General features: G+C 42.0%; 1 protein-coding gene across 1 annotated transcript in view; it reads left to right on the top strand.

Moving 5' to 3' along the window:
* The window catches only part of LOC124620049 (E3 ubiquitin-protein ligase Ufd4), a 307195-nt gene that overhangs the window by 24927 nt on the left and 262326 nt on the right, over nt 1-19942 (top strand). The window contains 4 exon segments of the mRNA XM_047146715.1: nt 1245-1479; nt 2975-3202; nt 18215-18374; nt 19693-19808. Of these exon segments, the coding sequence (XP_047002671.1) occupies nt 1245-1479; nt 2975-3202; nt 18215-18374; nt 19693-19808 (739 nt within the window).

Here is a 19942-nt window from a genome sequence, read left to right on the forward strand (position 1 = left end):
AAGAGTAGTTCTTGGCACAACTTGACAAGAAGAAGGGACCGGTTGGTAGGCCATGTTCTGAGGCATCAAGGGATCACAAATTGAGCATTGGAGGGCAGCATGGAGGGTAAAAATAGTAAAGGGAGACCAAGAGATGAATACACTAAGCAGATTTGAAGGATGTAGGTTGCAGTAAGTACTGGGAGAAGCAGCAGCTTGCACAGGATAGAGTAGTATGGAGAGCTGCATCAAACCAGTCTCAGGACTGAAGACCACAACGAACAAAAATTGTTTTGGAAAATCGTCGAATTACCATAAGAGAAGTTGTTGAGGATGTTGGCATATTGGTCGTCTCACATCAAGCAATTTTGTTGGATCTTTTGGACATGAGATGTTCCAAAACTTCTCAGTTTTGATCAGAAGAACCATCGCTTGAGCATTGCTCAGGAGCTCTTGAATGACGTCAATAATTATTCTGATTTGCTCAAAAAGATCATAACTGGTGACAAAACATGGATTTATGGTTATGATGTCGAAACCAGAGCCCAATCGCCCCAGTGGAGGTATCCCGGAGAGCCAAGACTGAGAAAACCATGCCAAGTTCAATCAAATGTCAAAGTTATGCTCAATGTTTTTTCAATTACTGTGGCATAGTGCATCATGAATTTTTACCTCAAGGTGGAAAAACAATTCAAGACTTCTGCATCATGACAATGTACCTGCTCATTCATCGGTGCTTGAGAGATTTTTGGCTGAAAACATGACAATCATGCCTCAGCCACCATATTCACCGGATTTGGCCCCTGCAACTTTTTCCTGTTCCCAAAACTGAGGAGATCTGTGAAAGGATAAAGATTTTCAGCGATTGAGGAAATAAAAACTGCATTGCCGGAAGTACTCGAGGCTGTACCGAAAAGTGCTTATGAGAAGTGTTTCGAGGATTGGAAGATGTGTTGGCACAAGTGTATTGTTTCTGTGTTCATACAGGCACAGCAGTCAATTTCTATTGATGTAAATAGTTATACTATCATTAATTCCTGTAGCATTTTAAGACATTCATCAAACTCACTGGTGTGAAATTAGTCTGTAATTGGGTCTACTCCTAGTATAAATGATACAACTGTTTTTATGTTTATTAAGCAGTTATTGTATGACATGACCCATTGTATATATTTAAGCACACAGTCTTCCAGATTAGTCTTCATGGGACTGTTACATATACACCTTGCCAAAATGTGGTTTTATGACTTTTTTTCTATTTACAGCTGCCCACCACGCACGTTCCTCCCGGCACTATGTCGCATATTCTTAGACGAGTGTGCTCCAGACAATGTTCTGGAGGTGACAGCCCGTGCAATCACATATTACCTGGATGTCTCAGCAGAATGCACTCGGCGCATCGTTGCCATGGAAGGGGCAGTACGTGCCATATGTTCCCATCTTGTCGTGGCAGAGCCTGCCTCTCGAACGAGTAAGGATCTCGCAGAACAGTGTGTCAAGGTGATTATTTTCTTTCCACACTGAAATTATTTTTGTACTGATCGAGAAGGGGTAAGGAAAGTACCTGCTGGATGAAATCGTCTTACACATAGGTTTTTCTTGCTTTTGTAGTCAAAGCTAACTAAACGGTGTGCGTTTTTGTCTGTGTATGATGACAGCGTAGTGTAAGTTTCAGAAGCAAATGAAATAATATACCATCAGTTTTGGGCTCTCATTATGAAAAATGCGTTTCAGTGCCTCTAAATGGGTGCCTTAACACTGCCCCCCCCCCCCCCCCCCCTCGTTTTTACACCTTCCACCCGTGTAGTTTTCCCATGTAGTAGGTGTCGTCATACTAGTAGAGGGAACAGCGATTTATGATGCTGTTACATACTGAAGAGCTGGTTGTCCATTTGCCTAAAGCTGCGGCCATTAGTCATGAAACACCTAATTGTTTTGAAGGTGCCAGACAGTTGCTAGCAGACAGATGGCAGTTCTGTAGTAATGTAAACAGACAACATTTTCAGCAGCATCTGTAAAACAATATTCATCATGTGGCAGTTTTAACATTGTATCAGAACATGATTGGTCTAAAGCCTTCATGGACCTCTAGTTAAGAAACTGTGTGCCTGTGACATTTTTGTTACATTGAAAAAACTTTTCTTTTATCTCCTCCAAACACACTAAAATTTTGTATGCAGTGTTTTCTTTTATGCCTGGTATATAGACAGTGGGATGGATAACAGTTAAGTCTCAGTGGTAAGAGTTTTTAAATGCTCTTGTCATAACAGAGTTGCAAAATTAGTATTTCTTCAAGTGGTTTTCAAGATTCGTTACAATATTTTAAATAAATCTGTATCAGTAAGTTATTTGTATAATACTCCATAGCCATCTAATACAAAAGTCTTACCTACTCGATTAAATTCACATTTTTTTGTGTACATCTGGTAGAATTTCACACCTGCAGAAGCAGAATCTATGTACTGCACTCCTTCCTTAAAAAAAAAAAATTATAAACACTGGAGGTTACTGTCAATATGTTCAGTGACCTTTCCGTTAAATAAGGTGAGTGTGGAAATTATCATGTGCTAATCATCATTCCATTGTGAAGCTCAGTCTTAGTGACTACCAACTAATCTTCGGTGAAACATGCGTAACATGAATGGAATCATTGACATGAAGTTCCTGAAACTGGATTACGAAAGCACACGTATGATGTTCAGGATGGCGTACTTGTGGGCTCAAGGGCATAGCAAGGTGCAGAAATACAGTACATGGACCAACTTGCATATGTCATATGAGTAATCCTTGTTTTGTTTACTTGATCATAGAGAGCCCTTTATCCACAGAGCTGCTATGGTAGATGTTAAGGACCCAGTCTTGTGTGTGCCAGGAGAAGCTCTGTGTCTGCAAAGTAATTCTTGGAATACAACTTTTGTTTTAGTAGTAGTAGTGGTGGTGGTGGTGGTGGTGGTGGTGGTAAAAATTCTTTTAAAGTGTGAATGTTTTTCTTTAGGTTTTGGAGCTGATATGCACAAGAGAGGCAGGTGCAGTCTTCGAAGCTGGTGGCCTCAGTTGTGTACTGTCATTCATTCGGGATAATGGATGGCGTGTACACAAGGATACACTGCATTCAGCAATGGCTGTGGTATCTCGGCTCTGTACGAAGATGGAACCACAAGATGCCAGCCTGCCCAGTTGCGTAGAGGCGCTCTCCACTCTCCTCAAGCATGAGGACAGTCATGTGAGTACACTGGTATTCAGTGCCTGTTAACCATTAGTGGACACTATTGTTAGAAGAATATTTCATTGTATTCACAGTAGGTCCATATGCACTTTGAAACTGGTTTATCTTCGGCTGTATTGCTCAGAATCTCGTAAAAAATGCAAGAAATTATCTAGTGATACACACAATCAAACTTACCTTCAAGAGACAAAATTTCTGTCTCCCAATCCTTATCCCCTTTGTACTTTCCTTAACTGGATTATTCTTTCTGCTTTCCATTTTCTTTTTTTCTGCTGATCCATATTTACTTCCCACTTTGCCCCTTCTGTCTTATTTGAGCTGAAGCTGGCACAGTGCTCTTACCAATGTACTATCCTCAGACTCCTACAGTGATTCCTTCTGCTTCATCTTTGCCTCTCTTCCTCCTCACAACAGGTGAATCACTTACAATTTATGGTTTGGGTGATGTGAACTTTCTTCCCACCTTCCCCAGCTAATCTATCTTTCCGTCCAGAAGAGTGAAGATATAATTCGCATGTCTGGTAACAGTGATTTCTACTTTTAATTATTTGTTCTTGAGTTACTTAGAAGTATGTCTCCAGATGATACATATGTACATACTTCATAAACTAAGTTTGGCGTGATGTTCCTCGCTAAGAGAATTGCGCAACGAAAGTGGTGCATTGTCAGAAGAGAGGATATGTTCCAGATTTCCTGCAGACACAGTTCTGCTGCAATACGAATAGCAGGTGAATCGCAGTGTGTGAATGAAATGGTATGGCAGCTGGAACTTTATTCCGAATTGTAAGGGGGACAATATGATTCTTGTGGGAAAATGCTTAATTTGCACACAGTCTCACTGTGAAATTCTGGGAGTATGTGAGTAAGATGCAATGTTGTGCCCAGCATTATTCGAGTGGTGTCAACGATTTGACTGAGATTGTTCAGACTTGGGTGATGCTGATTGAGAAGGAAGGCCATTGACAGTGACGCCAGATGACTGTGTCCAAGCAGTCGAGGAACTGATTCACAGCAGTTGTGGAATGACTATCCTGGGCATGCTCAGCAGACGCACATCTCAATAGGCAGTGCTCTTTTCGCTATCTGAGAATGAGAATGTCTGCAGTATCAGACATTGTGCTCACATTAGGTTTCGCAAACACTGTCACCTCCACTCAAATGTGCAAGATTTACGGTGTCCTTGGACTGTCATAAACATTCCTCTGTGGAAGGCTTTGTTTTCCTGATTTCTCAAGCTACATCATTATGGGCAATAAGAGACGGGTCCCTCTACACCTACATACATACCCCACAAGCAATGCAAGGAGTATCACATACCAGTACTAGTCATAATTTCATACTTGCAACAAAGAGAGTGTTTGTGGGACAGAGGCACACGACCTTGCGTGTGTGGAAGAAATGTGAAATTGTGCCATCAGCTGAGCAGATCATAGCCACCGTTTTGTTCGCCTTTGAAGGAGTCATGTACACAAAGTTTGTCAAAGGGTACAGTCATTAATGCCGATTTGTACTGTGCAACATTGACATTGCTACGCAACAGTAAAGAACAAGAGGTGCAGGATATTAAGCAACGGCATTGTTGTGCACTATGCAATGTCCCACATGGCATGCACAACACAAGCTTTGGTAAAATGTTTTTGATGGGACGTTTAGAAGTATCCAATGTCTCTGGGGCCCAACATTCATTTTCCGAGTTCGGGCTTGGTGACCCTGAAGTTCCTGAGCTGAGGACTAGTAAGCGACACAAGTCCTCTGTCACCATAAGCTCTGGGCATGCTTCAGCGACCATCGTGCGCCGTGGTGGTGGAACATTGTGTACCACAGGGAACAGCAACCTTGGCTTGACCGCTTGGATCATGAGGATGTTAAAAATCTCTAAAAATCCCTTCAATCTCGAGGCGCGCTGTATGCTGATGAGATGCATATCAGTTGAGGTGGAACAATCATTAGAGTGCAACCTCTGGGAATCCTGTTGCACCTCAGCTGTATAAGGCTTACCTAGGCTCTGTTTAGGTGGACTTTCATTTCCCTAGCTGCTTGTGGGGCCGAAATGGAACCCTCGAAATTGTATCTTTTTCCTCCCAGCAGAAAGGGTGGCCACTATTAGGTAGTACCACCCAATCAAATGAGAGGGCTCATTTAGTCAGCCCTTCAGGCTCAGGGGTTACGTAGAATTTTTCATTAAATAGTATCTGAACCCATGCTGCTGGTCAGAATGTGTTTTGATTTTTAAATGGAAAGAGGGCAGCTTTGAGACGCTTTCGCCATTAATACACAAGAAGGTTTAGAGGGCATCACAGGTACAGTGAAATCTGTAAAGCGGTTGCATAACAGCAAACTGTTGGTCGAAACAGCTAATTCCTGGGTGTATACGACCCAGGACAACCGGGAGATCCGGGAATTTTTCATCCGGGAGAAAACCGGGAAAAATGAATTCTGGGAATTTTTCGTTGTTTTAGTTTTCAGTTAAATTGTAATTTTGGCTGGTAAGAACTGTTAAGCTATCAAAGGATATTACTGTATCCTGCTACTGCAGCATTAAAACACGAACGAGAAAATAAAACTTAAATTTCAAAGGAAATGCGCCATATGTAAAATAACATAGTGCTCGTACAAGCGTCTGCCAACAGCAAAATGTGTCAAAGGCTTTCGGAAGACTATGCAGTGCTTCATAAACAACAAATTGCCTTCGATGAGCGTGACATCACAACTGTTTACATTAGACTCATTTAATCAGTTATGAGCGGGCTCATGCTCGTGCACAGTTCAGTCGCACATGAGTAGTACCTCCTCCCGCTTTTGGCTACAGAAATGTGGCTGTTGGCTGTGTAAGCAGCAGCAGCAGCAACCAGCCACATGTTACCTGGAAAAATTTTACTGGCGCGCCCAAACTACCAGCTTCACGCTTGCACAGCAGGCCCGGATCTAGTGGGGAGTGAGGGCAAACCAGGGTATCTGAACCGGGCGGCAATTTCAGGGGGAGGGGGCAAATTCATATACTTGAAAAAAAAAAAAACCTTGTTTCACAAAGCAGCTAGCATCCAGTGCACGTCGGTCTATCGATTATTCATATGATTTTGAAACGCACCCCTGCTGGTTTCTGAATGAATTATAAGTTGATTTTTGAATGTATGCATAGTGTACGCAATGTCTCTGCCAGGGGAATCCTAGTCACATCTAGAAATAAACTTTCCTGCAGACAAAATGGGACGGGGCTATGCGAGCTGAGCGGATTCAAGCCGAACCGGTGAATGCTAAGTGTTGCTTGTTTATGTGGTTGATTCGGTTTGCGAATGTTCAGCGTTATAATTACTCGCGAAATCCATAGATTCAGACTACCAGAGTGACAACTAACAGGTAAGAAATATGACGTATTATCTTCTTGGTGTATCCAAGAAAGTGAAATTTTGGCAGAAGTTTTTTGGCCAGATTGCTACATGAGACAGGGCCAGTTGTAGTCCCCGGCTAGCAGCTGCTTAAGTTCCATTCTGGGAGTAGCATGGAAAACGCATTGTACGAACACGTAATAATGCCTAATTGGAGAATGACCGCTGGATAACTAAACTAGTGATTGTGGCAGGGTTAGTGAAGTTAACCGGAGAGTGACAGTGGTAGGAATAGTTACAGAATTAGTGATGACAAGACTGTTTGTTAGAACGAGGAAGGAGAAGAAGCGGCGACATCACACAAATTATGGAAGAATATGACGATTCCAAATGTATACAAAAATTTCGTTCTGCTGCTCTTCGGTCTCGTGCATGAGAAACTGGAGCGTATGAATGAAATGTGAAACTATTTCTAACGTAAAGCTTTTTGCTTGTAGTAGGCCAAATAGGTATTTCTTATTGGTACTTGTGAATTATATTCTGACGTGTTATAAAAATGATCATTATTGCCAAAACAGTCTTGCCTATTTGGTGTGTGTGTTACAATTGCTGAAATATTAGAAAGGTCAATTTTTTTTTTTTTCCAGCACACAGTGACAAAATAGATGTAATCAGTTTGAGAAACCACACCCGTCTTGGGTACTATTTGTATTAACAGCTTTTTCAGTATTAGACAATGACATTTCTATTTTTCATGTAGCAAAATGTTTGATGAACTTTGATAAGATAATAGTCCTTTCGCAGAAAGGAAAGCATGCCATGTAAAGCTGTAGCAAGATTAGAGAGAAACATCACTAGGACCTAAGGATTGAAGAAATGTGTACTGTCTTGCCTGTCTCTTGTCTTTACTGGTTTTAGGTGTCCTGTATTTAATTTTATGTCACACAGAAGAGCAAGTTATTAGCTAATAGGCAATAAAGAGTCCAGTTTTTCTGAAGAGTTCTTGTTCTCCTAGTTACAAATAATCCTATCCAGTATTAATTGTGATGGGCTTTTTACAAAGAGAGAGAGAGAGAGAGAGAGAGAGAGAGAGGACAGGACAGGACAGGACAGGACAGGATGTCAAACCGGCCAACTGGGAGCAGGAGAGGTGGTACAGGCCATTTTAATTTCCACTGTCCTGAAATAGTTTGATGGCATCCATTACAAAATATACACGTTTGAGTTCCACAGAGGGAAAGACAGTGATGTGCGGTGTAAGAATGTTGTTTGAAGATGCTTGGCACATCACTGCACGCTTAAGACCAAATAACGTGTCTTACATTTCCTCGAAGATATGTCTTTTATGTATCAGACTCAGGAAGATGTGCGCTACAAAATGAACTTATTTTTGAAATGTCTCTTTTTTTGTATTTTTTTTTTATTTTTGACGTTCTGATGCGCAGAGCAGTACGAGTTAAAGTGGGGGGGGGGGGGGAGGGGGGGGGGGGGGGGAGAGGCGAAGGAGTCTCCACTCCTCTTTGTTTACTGCTCTCATATCAAATGAAAACAAGACAGATTTCTGTGGCTGGGAGCTATCAAGTGAATTAAAATACATTCACATAATTACGGAAGATTAAACTATGTTACTAGTTTCTGATTTTATTTTATTTCCACCTTTCTGACAGTCAAGCATTAATCGCCTTCCAGAGCAATGAAGTTATTTTTGTCGGTTTGATAAATAAATTTGGCTTTATTAAGATTTCCTGCTGAAGCAGTCAATTTATTCCACACTATTGGCTAGTTTCAACTGTTTGCTGCATTTCAGGTGCACATTTTCATCTTCTAGCATGTATGGAATTATGCCATAATAAAGAACCAAACAAGAGATAATACAGTACTGGTACTCCAAGAAAATTTACGTCCCGAAAACCACACTGAAAAGCTTCATATCTGGTCAAGGTCTATGTCATTGACAATCTGGATATACGAATGTGCACTGTAAGGCGAACTATGCATTTTAGTATGGTTCACGAAATTCTGATGCTCTTGGAGTTTCCTCTGATGTCTTGTTTCTTTTAGGACATAATGTAAGATCTTTTAACGTTTTACACGTACAAACATACGGGCTTCCTACATCACCGTAGCTGTGCAAGCGCGGTGGTGCCTCTTATCTGGAGCTCTCTGACAACTGCTGAAATGAAACTATTTCTAACAGGTCACGGGAAAATATTGCGAATTGTTGTTCGGAATGTGTTATTTTCAAAGTAAATTTCCTTTTACGCAATATGAACTATGTGCGAGAATGTAAAATGGATTTCTTAAATCACAGTGTGTTTGGTCTCTCTTAAAAATCAACTCTTTGATGATGAGCCATTTAGAAGAATTTCGAGCCCAGAAGATCAGAGATTTATGTCTATATTAAAAATTTTGCTGGCGTATTTGTGTGATGTATTCTAAAGTGTAACATGCGCTAAACAGATCAACATTATAAGTGAAAGCTCAGCTTCTCTTGTAGCTTATTAATCTTAGAGACAAATATTATGTGCAAAAGCTTTGCTTTTCTTGTAGCAACACTATGTATATTAATTTAAACCATTAACTTTTCCTGTTAGTGGAATTCGAATTTTTACTTTCGTAATACGAAAATGTGCAGCATACATGTTGCTGCACATCAAAGATCTTTCCAAAACGTGTTTATTCCCCCCGAGTATCGTTTTCTAAAGTGCCGGGAAATTCTGGCCGTGTGTAAAACCATATCCTATCAATGGATAAGTTTTACAGTTCCGAGGGAAAGTATACTGTCACTTAACATGGCAAAAGTATATTTTCACCCAGGAGAAAATGTATTTTTAACTGGGAGATCTAGGAATTTTTTCTCCTTGTCCGCTTATACACCCTGTAATTCCCAACAAATGACAAGCTTCTGGAAAGCATAAAGCCCTAGGAATATGCCATAGAAACAAAGCTCCACAGCACCTTGAACTACGGCAAAGATGTTGTCATGTAGAGATCTGGTAGGCACTCCCAAGGTGGAATTGAAAGGTGATTGGTCTCAAGAGGGAATCGTGGATGTGCAAAATACATTGAAAAGGATGGATGGAGATCTAGTAAAATCTGACTCCTTCATTCTTACCTTGAATAGCACGAAACTACCAGAACATATCAAGGTAAGTTTCCTTCGCCGAAGTGTATGGGCCTCTTTCCTCAACAAAGTGTGTTGTTTTAAATGCCAGCACATTGGACACACCATCTCAGGATGTAAGGGAGAAACTACTTTTCGTAAATATGGCAAGGCTGCCCATGATGGAGTTGGTTGCTCCTCTCCGTGACTGCAGTTTTTTCTTGAAGAAAGGAAGACCCAGAGATTAAAACATTGAAATACATTCCATATGATGAGGCCAATAAGATGTATAAGGCCATGCAGCCCTCCGACATTCACTACATCTTTTGCTTTGGCCCTTAAAAAGCCTATTCTGACAGCCAGTGCTTCTACACAAAAGGAGGTTACTGAAGTCAGCACTGGTACCTGCATTTGTCAGTGCTCTTGTCAAGTGGCAGTTGTTTCAGAGCCCATAGCTCTCCCAAGAACATAAGATAAAGCCACAATTGCAGAGCTCCTGGTATCCCCAAAGGCAGGTCTCTCTACTGCTGCTGCAGTGGTTCCCACAAAGCCCTCTGAGGCCAAGAAAGCCAATGGGAGCCTTCCAGCAAGGGCGAAAACAGCTGGTAGACTGTCATACAATTTTAGTGTTTTTCGACATGACAGTTCTACATCTGCGTCAGAGCGAATGGGATTTAAAGTCGGCCCAGGGCAACCACCTTGCCCCATTGTTGACCCTTCACCCTTTGCTGTCCCCCCACCCCAGCAGAAAACAGGGTGAAAGTGCAATCCTCATGATAAATGGCTCCCTTACTATGGTGGAACATGAATGGGTTCAGGACTCATTTGGAGGAACTGAAACTCCTGGCACAGGCACACCTCATGTGCTTGTGTTTGCAGGAAAGATGTTTCAAAGCATCTGACATCCCTGTGCTGCAGGGCTATACCCTCCATCTACATCTACATCTACATTTATACTCCGCAAGCCATCCAACGGTGTGTGGCGGAGGGCACTTTACGTGCCACTGTCATTACCTTCCTTTCCTGTTCCAGTCACGTATGGTTCGCAGGAAGAACGACTGTCTGAAAGCCTCCGTGCGTGCTCTAATCTCTCTAATTTTACATTCGTGATCTCCTCGGGAGGTATAAGTAGGGGGAAGCAATATATTCGATACCTCATCCAGAAACGCACCCTCTCGAAACCTGGTGAGCAATCTACACCGCGATGCAGAGCGCCTCTCTTGCAGAGTCTGCCACTTGAGTTTATTAAACATCTCCGTAACGCTATCACGGTTACCAAATAACCCTGTGACGAAACGCGCCGCTCTTCTTTGGATCTTCTCTATCTCCTCCGTCAAACCGATCTGGTACGGATCCCACACTGATGAGCAATACTCAAGTATAGGTCGAACGAGTGTTTTGTAAGCCACCTCCTTTGTTGACGGACTACATTTTCTAAGCACTCTCCCAATGAATCTCAACCTGGTACCCGCCTTACCAACAATTAATTTTATATGATCATTCCACTTCAAATCGTTCCGCATGCATACTCCCAGATATTTTACAGAAGTAACTGCTACTAGTGTTTGTTCCACTATCATATAATCATACAATAAAGGATCCTTCTTTCTATGTATTCGTAATACATTACATTTGTCTATGTTGAGGAGCAGTTGCCACTCCCTGCACCAAGTGCCTATCCGCTGCAGATCTTCCTGCATTTCGCTACAGTTTTCTAATGCTGCAACTTCTCTGTATACTACAGCATCATCCGCAAAAAGCCGCATGGAACTTCCGACACTATCTACTAGGTCATTTATATATATATTGTGAAAAGCAATGGTCCCATAACACTCCCCTGTGGCACGCCAGAGGTTACTTTAACGTCTGTAGACGTCTCTCCATTGATAACAACATGCTGTGTTCTGTTTGCTAAAAACTCTTCAATCCAGCCACACAGCTGGTTTGATATTCCGTAGGCTCTTACTTTGTTTATCAGGCGACAGTGCGGAACTGTATCGAACGCCTTCCGGAAGTCAAGAAAAATAGCATCTACTTGAGAGCCGGTATCTAAGATTTTCTGGGTCTCATGAACAAATAAAGCGAGTCGGGTCTCACACGATCGCTGTTTCCGGAATCCATGTTGATTCCTACATAGTAGATTCTGGGTTTCCAAAAACGACATGATACTCGAGCAAAAAACATGTTCTAAAATTCTACAACAGATCGACGTCAGAGATATGGGTCTATAGTTTTGCGCATCTGCTCGACGACCTTTCTTGAAAACTGGGACTACCTGTGCTCTTTTCCAATCATTTGGAACCCTCCGTTCCTCTAGAGACTTGCGGTACACGGCTGTTAGAAGAGGGGCAAGTTCTTTCGCGTACTCTGTGTAGAATCGAATTGGTATCCCGTCAGGTCCAGTGGACTTTCCTCTATTGAGTGATTCCAGTTGCTTTTCTATTCCTTGGACACTTATTTCGATGTCAGCCATTTTTTCGTTTGTGCGAGGATTTAGAGAAGGAACTGCAGTGTGGTCTTCCTCTGTGAAACAGCTTTGGAAAAAGGTGTTTAGTATTTCAGCTTTACGCGTGTCATCCTCTGTTTCAATGCCATCATCATCCCGGAGTGTCTGGATATGGTGTTTCGAGCCACTTTCTGATTTAACGTAAGACCAGAACTTCCTAGGATTTTCTGTCAAGTCGGTACATAGAATTTTACTTTCGAATTCACTGAACGCTTCACGCATAGCCCTCCTTACGCTAACTTTGACATCGTTTAGCTTCTGTTTGTATGAGAGGTTTTGGCTGCGTTTAAACTTGGAGTGAAGCTCTCTTTGCTTTCGCAGTAGTTTCCTAACTTTGTTGTTGTACCACGGTGGGTTTTTCCCATCCCTCACAGTTTTACTCGGCACGTACCTGTCTAAAACGCTTTTTACGATTGCCTTGAACTTTTTCCATAAACACTCAACATTGTCAGTGTCGGAACAGAAATTTTCGTTTTGATCTGTTAGGTAGTCTGAAATCTGCCTTCTATTACTCTTGCTAAACAGATAAACCTTCCTCCCTTTTTTTATATTCCTATTAACTTCCATATTCACTCCACTGGCCGGATGACCTGACTGAAGGAGGAGCCAAGGGAGGGGTTGCTGTGTTTGCCAATAACAAACACCACTCGTCCTTGGTTACTGACCTACAAGCAGTAGCACTTGCTGTTCATACGAGTCATATCATTATCTGCACCCTATACTTACCTCAGCAGGATGCCATAGACTCTTGAGGTTCTCTCAAGGCCTGGTTGTACAACTCCCCCATTCATTTCTCCTACTGGATGATTTCAGTGCCCATAATGCAGTATGTGGCTAGAACTATACTTGTCCAGAGGTCAAGTCTTGGAGAACCTCACAATGTTTCCGGAGCTGTACATCCTCAACACAGGCAGTTCCACTTATTTCTCTACTGCTGCTGGTTCATCCTCAAATCAACCTCTCTTTCTGCTCTCCAGTCTTTGCAGACTCAGCACAGTGGGAAGCATTCCAATGAACAGTTCCCACTGTGGATCCACCTACTGCAAGGAAGATTATTTGAACAGGAGATAGCGAAATGGATGGTCACCAGGGCTAAGTGGATGCTGTTTAGCCAGCTGGTTGTGTTTGGCCACTGCAACAACATTCAGGAATGGGTGGGCCCCATTAAGCGAGTGATCCATCATGCCTCTGACTTATGCTTCCCAAAATATTTGGGTCATATTAGGAGGCAGCCTGTACCTTGGTGGCTGATGAGTGCCATTCAGCAATCTGGGACAGGTGTGCTGCTCTTCAGTGGTTTAAATGCTGTCCAACAGCAGACAACCTCACAGTTTTCCAAGTCACAAGAGCCAAGGCTCAATGCTTAATTGAGGAGAGTAAGAAAAGGTCATGCCAGGTGTCCCTGGATTCTATCAACTGTTCCACTTCTCTCCAAAAGAATGGGAAGCCATCTGGAGAATTTCCCGTAAACACTCATTTACCAATAGCAGCAGTGCTGAAACAGGGGTATCTCCAAACCACACCCAGAGACATCGCTCAGACAATGGCAGAGCATTTTGCAGCAACTACAGCCAATGCCAGCCAGGATCCGGGATTTTGCCACTACCCTGCGACTGAGACAAAGTTAGATATCATCTCCCACAATTTTGACTCCTACAACTACCTTTTCTCCAACTGGGAGTTGGAATTGACTGTCTGACACTCATGATACTGCAACCAGGGCTTGGAGAGTGGCAATTCTGATACCTCTCCGCAAACCAGGAAAGGACCCTGATTAGAGACCAGGCAACTTCTTAGCCGCTCTCGGTGTGGATTTCAGAGATTTCTATCTACTGTTGACAACCTGACCTTACTAGAGGTGATTGTTCAGCAGGCTTTCCTACATAAACACCACGGTCTCAGTGTATTCTTTGATATCAGTAAGGTGTCGATAATACTTGGGGACAAAGTATCTTCATGCAACTCCATCAATGGGGCTGTTGTGGCCACTCCCCACCTCCTTATGGTCCTTCATGTCTAAGCCCTGTTGAGGTCCCGAGTTGATGTGCTGTCCGGTCATTTTTAGCAGGAGAATGGTGTGTTTTAATTCTTATCCTGTTTGCTGTAGCCATAACCAGTATCGTGTCTGTGGTGAGGAGTCCCATACAGTGCTCCTTATATGCGAACGGTTTTGCTGTTTTCTGTTCCTCGTCCAGTGTTGCAACAATGACCCATCAATTGTAACTTACACTTCTGAGATTAGACGAGTGGGCTACACAGACAGGTTTCCTCTCTTCTGCAGAAAAAATTGTTTGTGATCAGTTTAATAATCCTCATCATATTTTTAATTTACAAGACTTGCATATGAGGGATACCCATTCTACATTTTAAGGCTCAGTAAGATTTGTGGGGCTCATTTTTTGACTCCAAACTGTTGTAGTTACCACATCTGAGAGACAAGAGTGCCAGAATCCGGAAGGCAAGGAATATCATAAACTGCGTTAGACACGTCTTGGGGAGCAGAGGGGGCATATTTGGTCCAGTTTATAGGGGTTTTATGCATTCATGGCTAGACTATGGATGCGCAGTGTATCGGTCAGCGGGACCTCCTTCCGTGAAGGTTATTGATGCTATCCACCACAAGGGGATTAGGCTGGTCCGGTCTTGTTGCCAGTCTCTGTGCTGAGACTCGCCATCCAGCAGCAGCTTCTCATGGTGTCAGGCATGAAAGGTCCTCGCAGCTCTGAATTACCTACACACCAGACTGTTATTCATCTGACTTTGGAACGCCTTTTCTCCACATCCTTGAGCAGCAATGCTGTTTGGGATCAGTGCGCAGCGTGTGCTGGAGTCACTTGGTGTGGCAAACGTACAACCCCAATCCAGGGTTTTAACCACCTGCCACCATGGCTACTGCATAGGCCCAGAGTAATTTTAGATCTAGTGCCGTACAGGAGAGACTGCACTTCTGCATATATTTTTAGTATTTTTATTTTCTGTAGTTTTAACTGAGCACCACAACTTTGTAGTTGCCTTTGCAGATTGGATGAAACGGGGGAATTCCATTGGTTGCTTTGTTGTTTTTCCTGATCATGTCCTCAAGATCTGATTACTTCAAGAATTCTTTGTCTTTGATGCAGAAGTGTGTGATCTTGTGGGCATTGGAACAGATGGGCCATGGTTTGAGTGCTAAATGCTTTGTTTGTTCAATTTCTCTGAGTGCCCTTCACTGTCTACAACACTTGTTCCTAGTACATAAAGTAGTTCAGGATATCCAGGATGTCCCTCATCAATTACAACAGCTGCAGAAGGCCGTGTTTTTCTGCTGGGTACCAGGACACATGAGTATTGTGGGAAATGAAGGGCAAATGTAGCAGCCAAGGAGAAGTGTAGCGATGTGCTACCCCACTTGCATAATATTACTTCACTGTTGAGGTACAGAGCCATGTGCAGAAAGGAAAACGAATGGCTGGAAGTGACTGATAATAAGATGTAGCTAGTAAAGCTCACTATGCGGCTGTGGCTTACCTTCTCTCGGCCACAAAGATGACATGAGGTCGTGCTTACTCATCTTCGCATAGGCCAAAGTCTTCTGACACATTGCTTCTTGCTCCAATAAGAGGCTCCTCCGGTGTGTGGTGCTTGTGGCGTACAGACAATTGTGCACCACATTTTACTAGTGTTTGATTTTTGGACCAGAGGGCAGTGGCAGATTTTGCAGCATATCTGCCTTCTAGAATGAGATTTTCACTCTGCAGCGGAGTGTGTGCTGATATGAAACTTCCTGGCAGATTAAAGCTGTGTGCTGGACCGAGGCCCAAACCTGGGACCTTTGCTTTTTGCGGGCAAGTGCTCTACCAACTGAGCTACCCAAGCACGACTCACGCACCGTCCTCACAGCTTTACTTCTGCCAGTACCTCGTCTCCTACCTTCCAGACTTTACAGAAACTCTCCTGCCTTCTATTTTAAGTGACATTGAAATGAATGTGATTAGTTTTAAGATTTTGTGATACCTATGTTTTTTGGAAGTGGTCAGCCAGTTACTTAGCCCTGTGCTTTTCTTTTAGCTCTTCTGTAGTTTTACTTCTGTTTTAATCCCAGGAGTAGCAGTTTTCACCTTTCTCCATTGTATTAAGGCGTGTGAGATGGTGATTGTGTGGGTTGACATGAGTGGGGTGGATGTGAGTGAGTGAGTGTCATTTTTTAGGTTTCTTTGTTACTGTGCGACATTTTTAGACATTTTATCTACAATTGTTTCTTTTAATATGTGTAAGGGTATTATAACCTCGGTGTTGGGTGCCCGTAAGCTCAAGAAAAATACACACACACACACACACACACACACACACACACACACACACACACACCTGAAAGTATCTGCCATACAGTACAGATCTTGCGCCGTGTTATTTCTTTGTCAACTAACTGAAAGCACACTTGAGGGGGAGGAGGAGAAGCGGACATTCACACAGTGATTCTTGGCTATTCCGTGACCAAGGAACAAATTTCTGTCATCAGGGAAGTGAAAGATTGGTTGAATGTTTTGACTGTTGTTTACAGGACTTGGTGACTATGCTTGAAAAATAGTGTCTTGGACTTGTATCACCTTAAAGTGTAGTTCAGCACTGAGTTAAGACTACTTGACCTGCCATAATGTGTAACTTACTTTTTGAAGTCCTCTCATATTAGCCAGTTTTTCTGTTTCACTGTAATAGTAACAATTTCTCAATTTAATATTTTCTTTGAACTACAGTTACCAGATTTGCTGAGGAGAGTTCTGGCAAAATGAAAATAATTTAGGAGTGAAGGAGACCACTCACTGAATAGTAGAAGCATTGAGTTGTTGGTGCAGACACACAAATGTGGTGCCGACTGAACACACAGAGCCAATGAGTCGGTTCAGGGCACAACGATGATGACCTATAGATGTGGATTGGGACGGGTGGCAGGACAGATTTGGGGACTGTAGAGTAGAGGGAGTGGATGTGCTGTGGGTTGTTGGAGATTGAAACTAGGAGAATCACAGGAGTGAGTGGTGTGTTGCAAGGACAACTGTGGTCTGTATACTCCACAAAAACAGAGGTTTCTACTTTAACAGCTTAAAAGTCTTTGGCTTCCATATCATTTGCAGACTGACATTCATCTTTTACTTTGTGCACTGTTTTATAGCCCATAACTGCCGGTTTGTCAGTGGGGGGAGTGAAGTATTTGCTGTCCTGCAGCCAGTCATGCTTGTCAGACCTCTACATGTACCTGCAGCACAGTGAACATATGACCCTTGAGACCTACTTCCCTTGGTTAAAAAAAAAAAAAACCTGCCCGAACAGGCCTTGAAGGCTCAATGGTACCGACCGGCCGCTGTGTCATCCTCAGGCCTTAAGCGCCACCAGATGCGGATACGGAAGGGCCTGTGGTCAGCACACAGCTCTCCCGGCTGTAGTCAGTCTTCGTGATCAGTTTCCTGTTGGTCATAGTTATTTGGAAGTGGAAACCATCACACTACCAGTTCTATTAACTTCGGATTTGTAAAAGTTTTCTCATTTTCAGAACTTAATGTTCTGCATGTATTTGGAGTACCATCATATCTTTCAATGGTTGACAGCTATGTTTATTTTTAGTGTGTGTGTATTTTCTGCTGACTCACCCCAACTGAAGTTAATGCACGTGTTTGGGTTATCATGTTTCCAGTTTTATCATGTGCTATTTCATCAGACTATGTTCCGCACCCGTGTATTTCTTGAGGTTTTTAAGCTTTGTGAGGTAGGTTTCTAAGCTTTTTTGTGTGCAGCCTTCTTTAATATTTTTTTCTTTCACGTTGGCATCTCAGTCCACAGCTGCTGCGATGGAAATTTGTATGGTGTAGAAACCATTTTTAAACTACTCTGTGTGGAACTTTAATGGTAGAACATAATAAATGTTGGTACTGTTACTCGTCACATTTTTAAATTTTTGTGGTTTACCCAGCAATTTGTAGGCTCTTTAATAACTTTTTCTCATGCATTATGGGCAGTTAGTTTAAAAATGTACAGCTTAATAATTACAATTCATTTCACTGTTTGCTTTACTTATATTTATTGGGTTGTATTCCGTACAGGTTGCTGATGGTGCCTTACGCTGTTTTGCATCACTAGCTGATAGATTCACACGCCGTGGTGTCGATCCAGCTCCTCTTGCAGAGCACGGACTGTGTAATGAGCTGCTTACAAGACTGTCGAATGCTGTTGGTCCTGTTGTTGCTCCTAGTGCTGCTAGTGGTAAGTCTTGTTTGAAGTTTCTGTGGGTAAAGAAATTACTTGAATGTGGATTTATTATTCATGAAAGGGGAAGAGTACCTTGTTGTAGTGTAGAAGAAATTCACTGGATTTAGTTATTGAGCTATTTATTAACAGGGGTCAGATTTTTTGAAGTGTATATAATTTAGTTTTCACACGTTCAGTTGATCAGAATTTAAAGAGTTTTGTAGTACTAAAGAAAGATAAAACCTCATAAATTTAATTATTTTGCAAATATTTCATTTCATTATTTCCAGTAAAATATTGGCTAAATTTAGTAACTGCCTTACGTTATAGCCATCTGATAAAGTAATAAGCGGTATAATTAAAGTCTCATTTTACTGTACGTTTTAAATTCCAGTGGAAAGAATCTCGTACTTCTCTGCATAATAAGCTTAAGACAGCCCAAAGAGCAATATTTCAATTGTGGCCCTTTTTCAGTAATTTTAATTGCATAATGCCTGTGGTAAGAAGCCCCATTCAGGTCTCTGAGCATGAAAGCTAGTATTAATTGTTTTCGATTATATGTTCATAATTATTGTAAATCTTAACTATGTATTATATAAAAATTACTCATTTTGTAGCTTCTAAATTTTCATTGTATAATATTCTAGGCAAGTTTCAATTTGTGTGCCCTGGGAGGGGGGTGTAGGTGGGTGGGCCGTGTTTGGTTCATTGCTTTCCTTGGTTGTATTCTTGGGATTCACATTATTTATACTTTGACAATTTCGTTACAAGACTGCATGCAATTATCACTATAAGTGCAGTGGAGCAGATTAATTTTAATTGTGGAGAAAATTTTATGTTGTCATTATTCCCTCCTCCAAGAAGAGAATATTATTCAGAATAGGTGGACTTCATTCTACAAAAATTTTGCTGACAGTATATCTGAATCTGAGTGTTATACAGATCCAAGTCAAATTTTTGCAATTTTGTCATTAAGACCAGATTCATAACATTTGAACATTATTTGAAGAAAAGGAATGCCAGTCTTGGCCCATGGGCAAGTTAGGGAGTGTGACATAGGTAAATTTCCATTTAACACTGCATAGTTTGGCCATGGGCTGCAGCAGGATGACACCCTCTTCCAGAAATGAGGGATGTCTTGAGTATTACAAATAGGGTTTTATGTCAGAATAGTGTAAATCGAGCTGAACAAACCTTTACCTCTGAGGAGTGTGTGTGTGTGTGTGTGTGTGTGTGTGTGTGTGTGTGTGTGTGTGTGTGTGTGAGAGAGAGAGAGAGAGAGAGAGAGAGAGAGAGAGAGAGAGAATTATTTTATGTAATTGCTTTTGTTTAGGTACATCTGGCACAACAGCTACAACTGTTGCCCCCGAGACCAAATCGTCAGCCTCTGTATCAACTATTATAAGCCTTCTTTCTACACTCTGTAGGGGATCTCCAACCATCACACATGTAAGTTTTCCGTATCAATATGTTATCAAATTGTACTCACTTGAGTGTTTTTCGTAGAGAATTTTCAGTGGGTAGAATACTGAAAAATGTACTGGTTGCTTTAAGGAAGTTGTTGGTAGTTAATAAAAGGAAGA

This window comes from Schistocerca americana, chromosome 6 (assembly GCF_021461395.2).
Source record: "Schistocerca americana isolate TAMUIC-IGC-003095 chromosome 6, iqSchAmer2.1, whole genome shotgun sequence".
Lineage (NCBI taxonomy): Eukaryota > Metazoa > Arthropoda > Insecta > Orthoptera > Acrididae > Schistocerca > Schistocerca americana.